This window comes from Vigna unguiculata, chromosome 4 (assembly GCF_004118075.2).
Source record: "Vigna unguiculata cultivar IT97K-499-35 chromosome 4, ASM411807v1, whole genome shotgun sequence".
Lineage (NCBI taxonomy): Eukaryota > Viridiplantae > Streptophyta > Magnoliopsida > Fabales > Fabaceae > Vigna > Vigna unguiculata.
In genome coordinates this window covers 3,233,977-3,249,937 of record NC_040282.1, presented here as the reverse complement: position 1 = coordinate 3,249,937, position 15,961 = coordinate 3,233,977, and the positions used below count along the sequence as shown (strand labels likewise).

The window sequence follows — 15,961 nt, the reverse complement described above, 5'->3', positions numbered from 1 at the left end:
TATCAACAAAATAAAAAGATATTTGAGCTGGCAATAATATGTAAATAATCCAATCTTAAATTCAATACAATTCAATTCGGACATGGAATTCAAATTTTGGTTAAATTTTTATACTGTTTTCTTCTATTATGCTATCAAAATATGTTAATTTTAATATTTTAAAATATATTAAAAACTTGTTTAATATATTAAAATAAGTGTGACAAAGATTATGAACCCGACAACATGTCAAATATCAATGAACATTATTCACCTTTCAACAAATACTAACATAAAATTCTCATATTATATAAGATTTTTATTGTAAATTTGTTAAAAGAAATTGTAAGAAATTTTTTTTTCTGTCATTTCTCTAAGAATTTTAATCCATGGATAATCATTTCCTATAAAATTATAAAATTTGCAAGTATTTTTTACAAATTTTTTTGTAAAAAATGTTTTATACAAAATATTTTGCAAGAAAATTGGTAGTAATTTCTTGCAAATTTTTTTCTTAACAAAATTTTGTAAATATTTTCTACGAAAAAAATTTCAAAACAAAATTGGAAAGAAATATGAATTTTTTTATCATGGAGTATTTATCACTTACATAAAAAAAAGAAAAAATATACCATTTTAATGGTTATATTTATAATTTTCAGAAAAAAACATAGTTCCTTGTATTTTAATTGTATCTATTTTATGTTTTTTTTACAGCTGAATACAACACTTTAAACAGGTTTAAAATTGTCAATTATTTACCATTAGAAAATATTTTCTGTGACGTGACGACATGTAGCACAAGCATACAAGTCGCAATTGAAATTTGAAAAGGCTGCCATAAAATAATTTATAATTAAAAAATATCTGACAATTAGATATAATAACGCTACACTTGCAAGCAATTTAGTTATTAAACTATTATTATCACACACATCACTTTCACTTTGCAATTGCCTAGTTAAACACTTCACCTATATTATTTTCTGTTCCAATTTGAACTTCATTTCCTTGCATTGCATATTTCTTTAATTATCCCCAACAAATGTTAATTATCATCATCAAAAATATTTCTTTATTTATATATCATTTTGCTAGCTTAAAATATAAGTGATGGGAATATGTTCCGGAAATAATTTTATTAATTTGAAAGACAGAATATTAATTAATAAAATTTCAAGTTGTTGTACACCAGAAAAATAAGATTTCATTGTCTTAACAAAAATGTGTTTATTTTTAAATATTTTTATGAGAGACCAAATGTGACATATACATGACGATTAAGAGCATATATAGTTACATAATTTCTCTGTGTAACTGTAGTATTTGAAGTCTCTCTCACACACACATTTTATTAATACATTTAAGAAAACTATAAAAGTTTATGCAAATAAAAAACATTGAAAAAGTTAAGATATAGGCCTGGTGTTTGTAACACGTTTTAAACATAAAAATATTTTGCAGAAAGTGATCTTGAAAAGTTATCAGAATTTACATGTTTTCAGATTTTGAGTTTCTAAGAGTTACTAATCATATTTCTGGAAAAAGAAAAAAGAAAAAAGAATCTAAATTCCATAATTTTTGTCTCTTATATATTCTGTATTTGAAACATATAAAGTAAGGGGGAAAAGAGGAGAAGAAAGGAAAAATATTGAAGTTGAGAAATATTTTGATTGTTGGATTGAGTATAATTATAAATAAATATTCAAAAATTAGATGGATTACACAAATATAATTTATAAATGAATACCACTTTATGTAAATTTTATAAAATATATTTAACTTAATCAATTTTTTTATCATAAAAGCATATGTAACATAATAGGCAATGCTTTTGTCGGATAATTATCATAAGCTTAAAAATTATTTTCTATTTTATTTTTATTCTTTTCTAGTTTCAGATTATTTTTTATTTATTTTTTCTAAGACTAAACAGGTTTATTTTATTATTATATTTATTACATTTTTTCTTACCAACATACAATTAGGGTCGATTCAAAGTTGATAGTAAAATTTTTAATTATGACTCTAAAACTTAATTTTACTTGCGAATATTACCTTTTTTAAAATAATTATAATTAATAAAAATACACGTGACACTATTATTAAGCAAACTGGTTATCACATCACAACTGCGTTTTTTTTTTTGTTCTACGTCATCACGAGGTTACGATCACGAAATGTTACCTTTTATTATAGGACATTAGAAGTTTAATTTAAATTAATTTTATCATTTTTTTATTCAATTCGATAAAGCTTTTTCTAATTAATAAATTTGGTTAGGCAAATTAATTTGTTGTGTTTACTTCAAATGATATATATGTATTTTTGCTATTATTTTTAGATTTTTAATATATAATAACCTTAAAAAAAAATCAACTGAATAGAAATATTTATACGTAAATGTCAATGCATAACTACTCCCTCATATAATTAAGCATGATTCCTCACGTCAATGTGATTTTATTTCAAATATCTGTCGTTATTTTCATACTTTTGTACCCTTCTTAAAGAAAATGGATAAAACATGATGTAATTTCTCTAAAATAATGCTTGACATCATCGTGCAATTACACGGTGATATTTAATTACATAGAGAAAGAGATTGATTTCTAATTTGTTTACAAACATAAATATAAATATTATTTACTAACAAACACAGTTATTATATTAATTAATTTCACCGTTTATCATAGTTTAGGTTTAGCTAAATTTATATTATATTGATATAAATCTATATTAATATTTTAATTTAATGCTCTGATAAATACACATAAAATGTATATATAAACACAAATATATGTCATTTAGATGGGGTTTAAATTTCTGTAAATTAAAAAAACTTTCGTATGGTAGTTATAGTTTTTTTTTTTTTTTTTTTTTTTTTTTACCGTTTTAAAATTTGAAAAACTCTATTTTTAGTTTAGCTCATGTAAGTGAATGAATTTGTATTTATATATATGTCTGTAATTTCTTTTTTTAAATTTGAAAATCAATATTTTTGTCCTTCACACTCAACTTAATATAAGTTAGTAATAGTTAAGGATCTATTTATTTTATTTTGTTACTAATAATTAGTTACAAAATATAATTATATATATAATAAAAAAATAATTTCCACAAGATAAATATTATATTCACAAAGGTTAACTTAGAAATATCTTTTGTAGGTGAAAAGCAAGAGAATTTTTTTATTAGTTATCTAGAAGATAATTGAATCATTCATATGTAGAGAGACGGATATAATTATTTGTTGTATATTTTTATGTGAATAGGGTTAGGAGACAAGAGAGGGTAGACCAGATGTTTGACTCAAAAGAAAAAAAAAAGTTTTAATTATTAAATGATGGAATAATCTTCAACACGTGCACATGTATATATATGTAAAGGATTCCAAAGCAAAATAATGTAGTTAGTTATGCCCCACAAAAGTTAATCAAATCAAACCTAAAACATATCCATCCCTATGTATGTAACTTCCAAATATAGCCTAACAATAACACCAACCTCTCCCAAAGATTAATCTTTTCTTTCATGTAAAAATATAAACTATTCCTCCAAATTGTTATTGTTTTGCATGTCACACAAACAAAACCTAGTCATTTGTATATGTCAAAACTACTTTTCTTAGGTGAATACTATGTATCTGTCCCCTGAGTTGAATTTTTCCACGTACATGCACGGCTAAAATTATTAAATTATTAAACCATTATTAATTTTATTCTTATTAGAAGTTAGTGGGTGATTCGTTAGTAGTTCGATATCGGGTGGAACAAAATGTCCAAGAAAATTCGCTAGGATAGGTTCTAACCTGGTTCTGATACATGTTAAAAGTGGATTTTAAACCTAACTCAACCCTACAAAATCGGATTGTAAGGTGAGATTTGTACCTTATTTGTATATTATAAAATTTTATGACCTAGGACTTACAACAATTCTCTCCAAAAGCACTTTTTAGTCTGGATGGCAAAGTGATTCACGTTTTATCTTGATTGTTGTCGCATATATAAGACATGCCCATTTTGTGGAAAATTGAAAACCGTATTCCAATGTCAATGTAATTCCATTAGCAAATACATAAAATATGGAGAAAAAAAAATAAGCACGATTGGTGGGTTATAAGTAGACGTTGTAGGTTAGAAACTTAGAAAGATGTTGAAAGCAGAACCAAACTCGCTTCTCTAAGCAACCTCTCATATGTATATAATAATTTATGTTTATTTGTGTGTTTGAGTGTTACTTATAAGAGGGTTTGTTAGCCAAAACGTTTGCATCAGTCGCAGGTGTAAGAGGTTTGTCCAATCCCTCCAACTCTCTAACGGAAAACACTTTCCCATCTTCCCCCACCATATATTCTCTTCTTCTGTCTCTTTCTACTTCCTTGTCTTTATTCTTATTTTCTTATCTCTCTCTCTTTCTTTCTTATACCTTCAATATTCCATACTCAGATATAAAGATCTTCACACAACAGAGAAATTAAACATACCCTAATCTTGAATTAGGGTTTTTCTTTTCCCTCTTTCTGTTCTTCTCTGTGTGTTTTAGCTTCTAGACAGAAGTAATATGTGCAGTAGAGGCCATTGGAGGCCAGCTGAGGATGAGAAGCTCCGAGAATTGGTGGAACGCTATGGACCTCATAATTGGAACGCCATAGCTGAGAAGCTTCGAGGAAGATCAGGTAAAAGAATCATGCCATGTATTAAACACCTTGTCATCTTCCTCTTGCTCAATCAACTTTTCATATCCATCCAAATCAAACACCTTCATTAGAAAAGTTACAGCACAACCTAACTGGTAAAATTTTCACCTGATTTATATATTATGAAATTTTCTTATATCTAGTCATGAGCTTTCAACCATTATTAGTCTATTAAACTTCAGATTATTCTGTTTGACAAACCCATTAGGGTTATAACACAAATAGACTGTGAGTGATTGAAAAAAAGATGAATGTTCTAGGGTTGATTAAAGATCTGTGAGACACTAACATTGATAAAGATGATGAATTGTTGTTGTTGTGCAGGGAAAAGCTGTAGGTTGAGATGGTTCAATCAATTGGATCCAAGAATAAACAGAAGTCCTTTTACGGAGGAAGAAGAAGAGAGGCTTCTTGCTTCTCACAGGATTCATGGGAACAGATGGGCTGTGATTGCAAGACACTTCCCAGGAAGAACTGATAACGCTGTGAAAAACCATTGGCATGTGATGATGGCGAGGATTCGGAGAGAAAGGTCCAAAGTTTATAACACCAAACACCCACTTTTCCCTCCAAACCTTGACACCGATTTTCAGACTGATTCTATCCCTTCTTTTGTTGAGAAATATTATGAAAAGTTCAGTCATCACCACCACCACCACCACCACCCTTGTGTCACACACACACCTTTTCACTTTCCCAAGAAGTTTCACTTTCAAGATCCAACTTCTGCTTCCACACTGCCTCCAGGTATGCTTTCTGCAACTTCATTCAACATTTCTTCGGGAAAATATAAATCAAATTAAAAGATGTATATATTATAATGAGGACGTGGTTGATAAAGCTGATTTACAAATGTCATCAAGAGTTTAAAAGTTTGTTTGTAGACTATTTGATTGAGTTGAAAGTTTTTTTTTTTTCGGAGAAGCTTCTTTTTAAAAATTTCTAGTGGATAAGAATAAAATTATTAGTTTGTTCACAGATTAAAATTAAATTTTGTATAAATTAAGAAATAGAAAACTAGAAGAAACATATTTAAAATATAGTTTATGAGATTACTCATTTAAATAGCTTATATATAAAATTAAGTTTAAAATTACCAAAATAAACTCGTATATGTCAGACAAATTTGCTTCATTCAAATCGGTTCATAAACTACGTGAAAAAACGTATAGATTTGTGATTCTGATATAATGTAGCAACTAAAATTATCTATTAGTATTAATTATCAACTAAGTTCACAATGCTCACAAATTTATTTTAAAGATTAAATATATTTTTAAGTCCCTCAATTTCCAGTTAAATTTGAAATTAGTCTTTTTTCAAAAATTTTGACCAAGTTAGTCCTTCATCTCTAAAAATGCGTGAATTTAGTCATTTTAACCAAATTTTGTTAAGTTTATATGATGTTTCAAGCGTATTTCATGATAGTATTTGAATTGTTTACACAGTTTGACACATTTTCGCTTTAATGTTAACTCAAATATTATCATAAAATGCGTTTAAAATATTAAATAAACCTAACAAAATTTAGTAAGAATGACTAAATTTACGTATTTCTAAAGATGAATGACTAAGTTAGTATAAAGTTTTGAAGAAGGATTAATTCCAAAATTCACTGAAACTTGAGAGACAAAAATATATTTAACCCTTATTTTAATAACATATTTACTATATATATGAGTCGAGAAGATAACATTTTTGGATCAATCGATATATTATTCCTCTTAAAATTTAGAACTCTTTCACAAATGACACCTCAAAATTTTGAATAAAATGGGTATTTAAATTTGCTCTTGACCAATACAATAAAACAAGAAGTCTATGAAAATATGTTCTGTATATTTATATCCAAGCAAGATATATATTTATATCCAAGGGTTGTTCTAAGTATAAAGTTTCCTTCGAAGATTACACTAGAAATCAGACAAGTAGAATATCATAGTTTTCGATGCAACTTTCTTTTGTTGTCTTATTCTTTGTCCTTATTAGGGTACTATAACAATATTTCTCTTGCAACAAACATGCATTGAAGTGAATACTGATATTTTGCATTGGGGTGATGAGTTAATGATGAGAATGTTGATGTGATAATGTTGCAGAGAAGAGTGAATCAGTGGAGTTCTATGATTTTCTTCAAGTAAATACCGATTCCAATAAAAGTGAAGTGACAGACATAGCCAGAAGAGACGAAGAGGAAGTGAGTCAAGAAGATGGTGTGGAACTGAAGAACATTGGTGTTCCATTCATTGATTTTTTGTCTTCTGGAACCTGCTAACACAACTGCGACAACCTTAATTACCCATTATTCTCCTATCATCATTTCAGCCTGACCATCGAGAACAATATCTCGACTTTAGAACCATTCATGTAACTTCCTTCTCTATTATTCACAAAAGAGTAACGTATTTAAGGAGACATGTACATTTATAACATGTAAAAAAAGGCTTATGAGAAGCTCCATGCATCAAAATCATCAAAATGTTGCATCATGTAAACCGAAAGAAAATCACAAGTTCCATAGATGCTTGCATCTTCAAAGATTATATGTTATGAATTGGGTTAGGGACAACATGTGGGGTTGGATATTGGATACTAGTCAAATATATAATTAACTATCTCTTAACCTAATATCAAACTTTAAATCTAGCTAAAGGAATTGAGGTATGAATTTAATCAACAACAATTTTTAATGATACACACACACACACACACACATATATATATATATATATATATATATATATATATATATAATGATTTATATCATTTTATTGGACAAAAACCAAATGGTGCATTATTTTTGAATTATGAAAATGAACGTATTTAAAAAAAAACGAAAATGGACAGGTCAAGCCAACTTTGTAGAGTTTTATTGTGAACAAGTCGTACCAGTTTAGCATGGCTTTTAACTTACTAAAGTTGTACTTGCCTGGTACAATTTCGATGTGTTATAATTTTTTTATTTATTTTCATTTAAGTTGTTTTTGCATAACACAATTTCAGTATATTTTGATATAAACTGAAATCATACTAAATTCGTAATACTTTAATACAAATTGAGAAAATAGAAAATAGTAAATTTTGCACATCACAATTTTTATTTAGTATGAAATATTTAAATGTAAATATTTGATAAATCTTTATTTAATAAAATAACACATCACAAAAATTTTCTAAATTTTCTAATAAGTATAGGTATATCAACTAAAAGACTAAAATATAAAAACAAAATAAAAAAAATAGTAGTAAATGAAGAGTTTCAATCCGAGCTTCTTATCAAAAGTTAGAAGCATTTAAAGTTTTTCTTTACAAAATTTTTTTATCTCAAAATCTAGGACTATTCTATTAAATGTAATAATTGCCCTATCAAATATATATATATATATATATATATATATATATATATATATATATATATATATATATATAAATATAAAGTTATCATAAAAACAAAAAATTAAGGCAAAAATCAATTTTTAATGGTTTTTAATGAACTTAATAAAGAAGAGAAGTCCTATTATACCAGCAGTAAAAGTTAAAAAAAAAACACACACACATACTAAGGGAATATTATACCAGCTGGTGATTGTACGAATTTTGGATTAATAATAATAACAATATATAACTACATAGTTCTGATTAAATATTAAAAATAGAAATGAAGGGTTGAAAAAAGTAAAAGAAAAAACCAGTAACTATAGAATAATATAAATGGTGCAATTAGTTATTAAAATAAACAGTAAAAAAACAACTTTACCTTGTGTACAAAAAATCTATAAACATAAAAAAGTAAGACACTCTTTTTTTTCTAAAATGACTTAAAATGAAGTCTCAAAAATTTATTACAAAGTATTGGAAACTTATTAAACAAAAGATTAACAAAATCAAACAAGTTTCTCAAGTAATTAATAAAAAAATAAAACCGATTAAAAGTATTTGTCAGAAATACACTATCAATAGGAATACAATTTCATCCTAAAATATTTTGAAGTAAAATAATATGTGGAAATAATTTTATTTCCTATTTCCCCTAATATGTATGTTATTTTTATAAAAAAGAAACACCTTTTTATTTTAACAAACTCTTTTTATTTCTAGATTGGTGTAATCTAATTTAAGCATTCTTTGGATTTCTTCTTGTAATTTGAATGAAAAATTATTTTTAACAAATTTTGTTGAAATTTTTTTAAAAATACACGTGATAGTACCTCGATAAATAAAAGAAAAGTGTGATATAATTTGGAAAGAGAAAAAAAAAAGTTTGATGTATATTAAAAAATAAACTTCATCAATTTGTCAAAATATCATATTCTTCATTGTAATTACACTGAGTTTGGTTCAATCGGCCAATTGGAAGAAAGTCCTCAATAAACTCAATGTCGTTGTTTGTTTCATTAAATGCAATTTAATAGTGTTGTCTATTCTTTCACCACTAATTAATGAATGAAAACGTATTAAAAAATATCTTCCCTGTATTTTAATTATACACTAGTTATATTAAGTTCTCTTAACACATCTGCTTTTGAAAAATACTAGATTTTTGTCAACATTATTCATATTATCTCTCAAAATTAATTGTTCACGGAAAATCATTCATAATTAAAGTTTACGAAAAAAAAAATCATATTAATATAGAACCCTTTAAATTTTAATTGAGAGCACAGAAACACCGACAAGCATATTAAGCAAATGGGAGTTGTGTCTTGGTGCATCTATAAAGTAAAATAATCAATATTTTTGTTTTATCCTTATTTATCGGTAAACCGAACTTGTATATTATTTTTTAGGAAAAAAATTGTTTTTTATACGTAAAATTGAAATAATTCTTTGTCAAAACTTGTGTTCGGTTTAGTTCTTGGATTTTTAAAAGAATTAATTTTGGTTCCTATTGTTTTAATGGAATCCAAGTTTATCCGACCCGACGTGACAACCAATACGTCATGTATTTTTCATTTTTTACATAAAATAAAATACTAGTATCGGTTTAGTCCGCATTTTTTACAATTAATTTCAAAAATAAATAAAAATAGTTAAAAGCCCAACATTTAAAATAAAAAAGTAAATGAATTGACTTACCCAACCACAACCTTATTATTATCATTTTAATTAATAATATATTACTAATAATACATAATAATAATAATAATAGTATTATTATTATTTTATATTATTATCAATATTATTATGAGCAGTAACTAATAATAAAATTAAAGAAGTAACTAATAATAAAATTAAAGAATGAGTTAGGATGCTCCCGATTCATAAACTTATTGGGTTAGGGGCACGAGACCCGTGACATTTTAATTATACCTGTTAAGTTTGATATCCGTTGAGTTTGGGTATGTAGATGAGAATAATTCTTTTTAAGAGAATAGATATAAGATAGCGAAACTCATCCCCTCCCCTATTCCTATGTCCAAGTGGTGTCTTCTGTTTGTCAAAGAATCTACGTAATATTGTATTATTTAAATTGGGCATTAGAATAAAGATTACTTTATACATATATTAAATCATATCTTTGCATACGATTTTGGTTATTGTATTTTATTTTAAATTTATTAAAATATTTATAGTTTATAAGATAACTTAGAAAAATTATTTTTATTATAATTTTTTGTTTCATCTTGAATTATTGTTTTGTCTACTTTATTTCTTTTTGACTTGTTAAATATTTATAAAATTCACTCGAATTTTAGAGGTGTTTTTTCTCTCATTATAATCTTTATTATATATTTTTTTTTCATTTGCATAGTTTTGTCTAAGTTCGGACGATGTATTATATTTTAAGAAATACAAACCTTCATTTTATTAAATCAAATTGTTTATAGACACTCATATTATTATTTATATTCCATTTCAATATTTATTATTTTTTTTAAATTAAAATGTTTCACTCTTAATTTGAATTTACATGAACTCTTTGTTTAGTTTATTAATTAATATAAAAGAAAAAATTTATCTTTTTTCTTCTCTTTTAAGTCTTATTTATTTTCACTTGAAAAACCTTTATTTTGTTAAAAAACTCATATTTTTGTGTTCTCTTTTATTCATGTTTTCAAAGTATTTTATCTTTTCATCAGAAAATTCAATCTTAACATCATAGAATTAAATTATTTATAAAACACATATTTAATTATTTTTACCTTTTTCGGTATTTTTATTCATTGTTTATTTATTACATTCTAAAGAATGAATGATATTACCTTTGATTGTGTCTCTTTTACTTGGAATTCGCAGTGATATAGCTTTATTTTGATTTTTCTAACTTTTTATCAAGTTTTCATCGTGTTTCATTTACCATGAATAACAAAATTTATTGTTTGAATATTTTTTATGGACATCCAATATAATTTTTACATTTAAACGATAAGAAGTGTACTTTTTAAATGATGAGTCTTTTGATATGATTTATCAGACTACTTTTTTAATTATTATTAGTTAACATTACTAAACATTTTTATAAATTAATGAATGTTCTCATTGTGGTACAATTTTAGTCAGGCGTAATTATTTACTATTTTAATTAAAAAATAAATATATTTTTAATTTCTCAATTTACATACGAAATTGAAATCCATTAATATCAGAAAATTTATATAAAACTCATTCATATACTTTAGTAATATAATATATGAAATACATTCTCTTAATCGAATTACGTTAAGTGATCGCGCATGTGTATGTATTTTTTAAATACGTATGATATTATATGATATTATATTATAAATGATAATATTATATTGTTATTAAGTTAATATATAAATTAAAATTATATTTATTAAAAATAAAGTAAAATATATCGAAACAGATAAAAGAATAATCATTGATAAATAAAGAAAAAGAGAAGAAATAGAGACATCCAATTTTATAAAAAGTTTGTAAAAGTAAGGCCAATTTTTAAAAGTAGACACAAAATCATGCTCTAATTTTTAAAAGTACTTATTTTTTACCCATTTTTTTCGAAGCAATATAATTTATTCTTGTATGTGGCTTTTCTACTCTCTAAGAGATCATAAATCATGTTCTAATTGTTAATCAAACTCTTCTTCTAAATTATATGAAAACAAACACCTCTGGAAGGTACTCTTATACCCATATCTAATTTTTCGACATCTGTCCAATTTTTTGGTTTTTTTGTCATTCTCTTCTTTTAACCTTTCAACTTCCCTTCCCGCTCATCTTTTGGGTTTTGTGACTTTCGACGATGGCTTACGAATTTCAAATTTCTTCAAGTTTGGGATTTATGTTTTTTCCCAGATTCAACCGTTAAAATTTTTGTGTTAATTTTTTACGAACTTTTGGTTTTGAATTTTGTAGCTTTGGAGAAACAAGACTTGGAGGTAAGGATTTAAGGTGATTTGTAAAAGGAATTAAAAAAGATTCAATTTTTAGCCTTTTTTTTTTCCTTTTATGTTTCAAATGCTTCTCATTTTTTCCTTTTTCTAAACTTTTGTAGGTCGTTGTTGACAGAGGAGATTGTTGGAATATTTTTCAAGTTTGGGGCTTTTGTTTTTTCCCAGATTCAACCGAAAGTTTTCTGTTAATTTTTTGGGAACTTTTGGTTTTGAATTTTTCAGGTTTGGAAAAACAAGGCTTGGAGGTAAGGATTTAAGGTGGTTTGTAGAAGGGAATTAAAAAAATTCGATTTTTAGTCTTTTTTTATTTTTATTTTTATGCTTCAAATGCTTTTCATCTTTTCCCTTTTCTAAACTTTTGTAGTCACCATTGACATAGGGGATTGTTGAAGTAAATTTTTTTTTTCTGTTGATGGGAATTTTTGTAAGGTGATTTTATTTTTGGTAAAATGTTGTTGGTGATTTCAAGTGAAATGTTGCAGCAATTTAAATAAACACCTGCACAAATAGGTTTTATTCTTCACGGTAAGCTTGATTTTATTTTTAGGTTTTCTAGGTTTTGTTTCCTTATTTGATTTTATTTCATGGTTCATTGGGCTTTTTTGGAGAAGTTCTACATATCAAGGAAAGTTGTGATATCGAGGACGAAGACAAGAACATGCGTTGGCTCCAATCTTGGTGGTGCTCGGGATCCTGCTTCCTTTTCTTTTTGTGAGGATTGCGATCTTGATGCGGGAATTTGTTAGGGCATGTTTCTAGGTAATATATCTTCTCCTGTAACTTTCTTTGCACTCTGTAAAAAGAACATGTCCATTTTTCAATTATTTTATTTGAAGAAATAACTTTTTCATCCCATGGACATATTATGGGAGTGATTTATCCCATCTTCGTTTATTGTGGTTATGGTGTTCCAGGTTTCATCATCTAAGATCCAAGGCCATTTGGCTACTTTAATATTGAACAAACTTTGAGTTTTTTGGTATTGGAATTTAAGTAAAGACCCTTTCTATTTGTTATTGAACTTCATTTTTTTTATTGTAATTGATATAGATGATTATAAATTTGCAATTTTCATTCTTTGCTTTCCTAAAATTTGGTTTTTTAATTTTGTCACTGTTGACATGATTTTAACTTTGCTTTTTTCATATGTTGAAGTCATGATTCATTTAGATAGTTTGTTATGCAATGAGTATGGTTAACTTAATATTTTTAAATTAATGCTTCAATTATTAATTGATCCTTATTGTTATCTTATAAAAGCTTGATCCTTATTGCATCAGGGGAATCTTTCTGCATTTGAAAGCAAGGTCTATTGCAATTAAGAATGCACATGGCAAATTTCAGAATCTTAGGTTATTTTTCTACTTGCTTCCAATGTAATGTAGGATGAAAATTTAAAACTGATACAATATAATAAATTGTCCGGAAGGAAATGCATGTTATTTAGTACTTCGAACTGAAGATGTGTGAAGGCTCTAGGTGATTACTTAACAGAAAGAAATATCATGAGAATTTGTGAGTAGTTTATGTAAAAAGATGTTTTGCAAAGAATGTTGTTCTCTACAATCCACATAGTTTTATGTTTTGATTTCTGATTTTGATGTTCCTTCGTAATGCAACAGATAATGTTTATACGCAGATTGTCACAAGATGGAAGTCTTATTGGTGTTTTCAGCATGGAGAATTCCAAAATCGATGAGCAACTGCTTCAAATGTCTAAGTCATGGGACATTGTAGGTAAGTCATGGTATTGAAATATACTTTACACCGCAATTGATTGTAACGATGAGATGATGATTATTACTTATTTGTATATCTTTGAATTCTACAAACTTTTTCATTATCATTTTGACATTCAAATTTTGGTTGGATTTTAGTTAATAAATCTGCAACTCATAGCCAATGTGTAAGATGTACTTGTGATGGGATTGAGTCCCACAATGGAAAGATAGAATTATAGTTAGGTTTACAAAACTTTGGCCTTGAGTCATTTTGGAAGGAGGTGGCATTTGTCTTGCTTTACTTTGTTATTTTTACATATCAGTGAAGAGTTTGTATGTAGTAAAATTATTGTATTATAATTTATTCTAGACGATGTTGATCTTGAATGGTGTTGGTGAATCTGACTTGGACAACCGATAATATAAAATATGATCCTAAATTTTTTTAAAGTTGTGAGGAAATTATAAATTTGCTTATAAATAATAAAAGTTAAGGAAGTAGAGGAGAAAACTAAAGGTGGGATTTTGCTTCATTGAACCATTAAGGGGTGAGGTGGTTGTTGTATCACTTATTTCTTAAATGAGCTTAATGAAATTGTTGTATCTTTGTGTACCTGAACCATCAATCTGGTCTTTACCACATCAAGAGGAGTTGTGACTGCTCCAGTTATGGCACTTGTCATCAGGTATCAAATTCACCATTCTCAGTTCAAACAAATCAAGTTCGGCAGAACATAGAGGTTTTAAGAGATAGGGTTAAATATGTTTTTGGTCCCTCAAGTTTCAGTGAATTTTGGAATTAGTCCCTCATCAAAACTTTATATCAATTTAGTATTTCATCTTTTAAAATGCATGAATTTAGTCCTTTTAACCAAAATTTTGTTAAGTTTATCTGACGTTTCAAGCACCTTTCATGATAGTATTTAAGTTAACATTGAATCAAAAAATGTGTCAAATAGTGTAAATAATTTAAATACTATCATGAAATGTGCTTGAAACGTCAGATAAACTTAACAAAATTTGGTTAAAAAAACTAAATTCACGCATTTTGAGAGATGAATAACTAAATTGGTCATAAATTTTGATGAGAAACTAATTTCAAATTTCGCTGAAACTTGAGAGATAAAAAATATATTTAACCTTAAGAGATATGTAGTATCAGTCACTGCCCCAAGCATAGCATTCTATGGATCATTAGGATCTCTTTTTGCCTGTAAAGAAACGAAAATTCAGGAACAATAAAATACCTCTAGCGAGCCTTTTGTTGTAACCTCATTCAAGCAAAGAGAAAGAGCCGGTTGTAATAATTCCGATAGTATTAATATATATGCTTGAAATCCTTATTCCTGAGTTAACTACAATAATAACTAATTTTATGCACTTCTTTTCTTCATCTCAAAATGAGATTTACAATTTTACATGAAACAAAAGCTTCATCTTTTAATAGATGGTTTAAAATCAAAAACAACTTTTAATAAAATTTCATAAAAATCAATTGATACTTCAAATTGCAAGCTTACCGCTAATTTATACCCAATACCAAGCTGCTCATAAATGCACAATTCTATGTCATCAAATGGTAAATCTCGCAATAAGAAAGATCCATATTCCTAAAATATAAAAAAAAAAGTTCATTATAATATTCAAATAGCATGTAAAATGGGAAAGGTAAAAAAATAATGTAAAAAGACATCAAGGTTCTGATCACTCGCAACATCATATCTCTTCTCACTTGCATAAAACTGCCTTTCAGAGTTCTCTGAGTAAAAGGCTCCACAAGGAACAATATCTTTAAAGCAGAAATCATATATGGTACCCAGAAATTAGTAACTAATGATTTATAGTGGTAGTTTTGCATTTAATTTTAACTATTTTACTGTTTAACTGTTGATTCAATTGTTACTTTTTAATTTTAATATTTATCATCTAAAAAAAATAATACCTTTGATTTTATATATCAATATATTTTAATATTTTTGTATTGTCAATATCTACATGTGTTACATTAATTTTACATTATTTTTATTTTGTACGGGACCATATTTCGATTATGTGCATATTTTCTATATGATCATATTATTATTTGAATTAATATAAACAGTAATATTAGGAACATTATTATTATTGAGATTATTATTATTAGTAGCAATAATGTTAGTACTATTATCTTTGATTTTATATATCAATATATTTTAATATCTTTATAT

General features: G+C 26.4%; 1 protein-coding gene and 1 long non-coding RNA gene across 2 annotated transcripts; both read left to right on the top strand.

Annotated features, from left to right (window-relative positions):
• Positions 1–4,138: 4,138 nt before the first annotated feature.
• On the top strand, positions 4,139–7,306 carry LOC114181494 (transcription factor MYB52-like). Its single transcript, XM_028067963.1, has 3 exons — positions 4,139–4,657; positions 5,003–5,425; positions 6,778–7,306. Exons 1-3 carry the CDS (start codon positions 4,543–4,545, stop codon positions 6,951–6,953), a joined length of 714 nt encoding a protein of 237 aa, XP_027923764.1. The 5' UTR covers positions 4,139–4,542; the 3' UTR covers positions 6,954–7,306.
• A 5,263-nt stretch (positions 7,307–12,569) lies between these two features.
• LOC114180982 lies at positions 12,570–14,598 on the top strand. Its single transcript, XR_003603713.1, has 4 exons — positions 12,570–12,792; positions 13,314–13,385; positions 13,673–13,770; positions 14,402–14,598. It is a non-coding gene; the product is annotated as an uncharacterized LOC114180982 (long non-coding RNA).
• The last annotated feature ends 1,363 nt before the right edge of the window (positions 14,599–15,961 follow it).

Coding starts and splice junctions, on each gene's coding strand:
- LOC114181494 (XM_028067963.1), top strand. CDS start 4,543: ATGTGCAGTAGAGGCCATTGGAGGCCAGCTGAGGATGAGAAGCTCCGA. Junction 4,658..5,002: donor GAAGCTTCGAGGAAGATCAG/GTAAAAGAATCA, acceptor GTTGTTGTGCAG/GGAAAAGCTGTAGGTTGAGA. Junction 5,426..6,777: donor TGCTTCCACACTGCCTCCAG/GTATGCTTTCTG, acceptor ATAATGTTGCAG/AGAAGAGTGAATCAGTGGAG.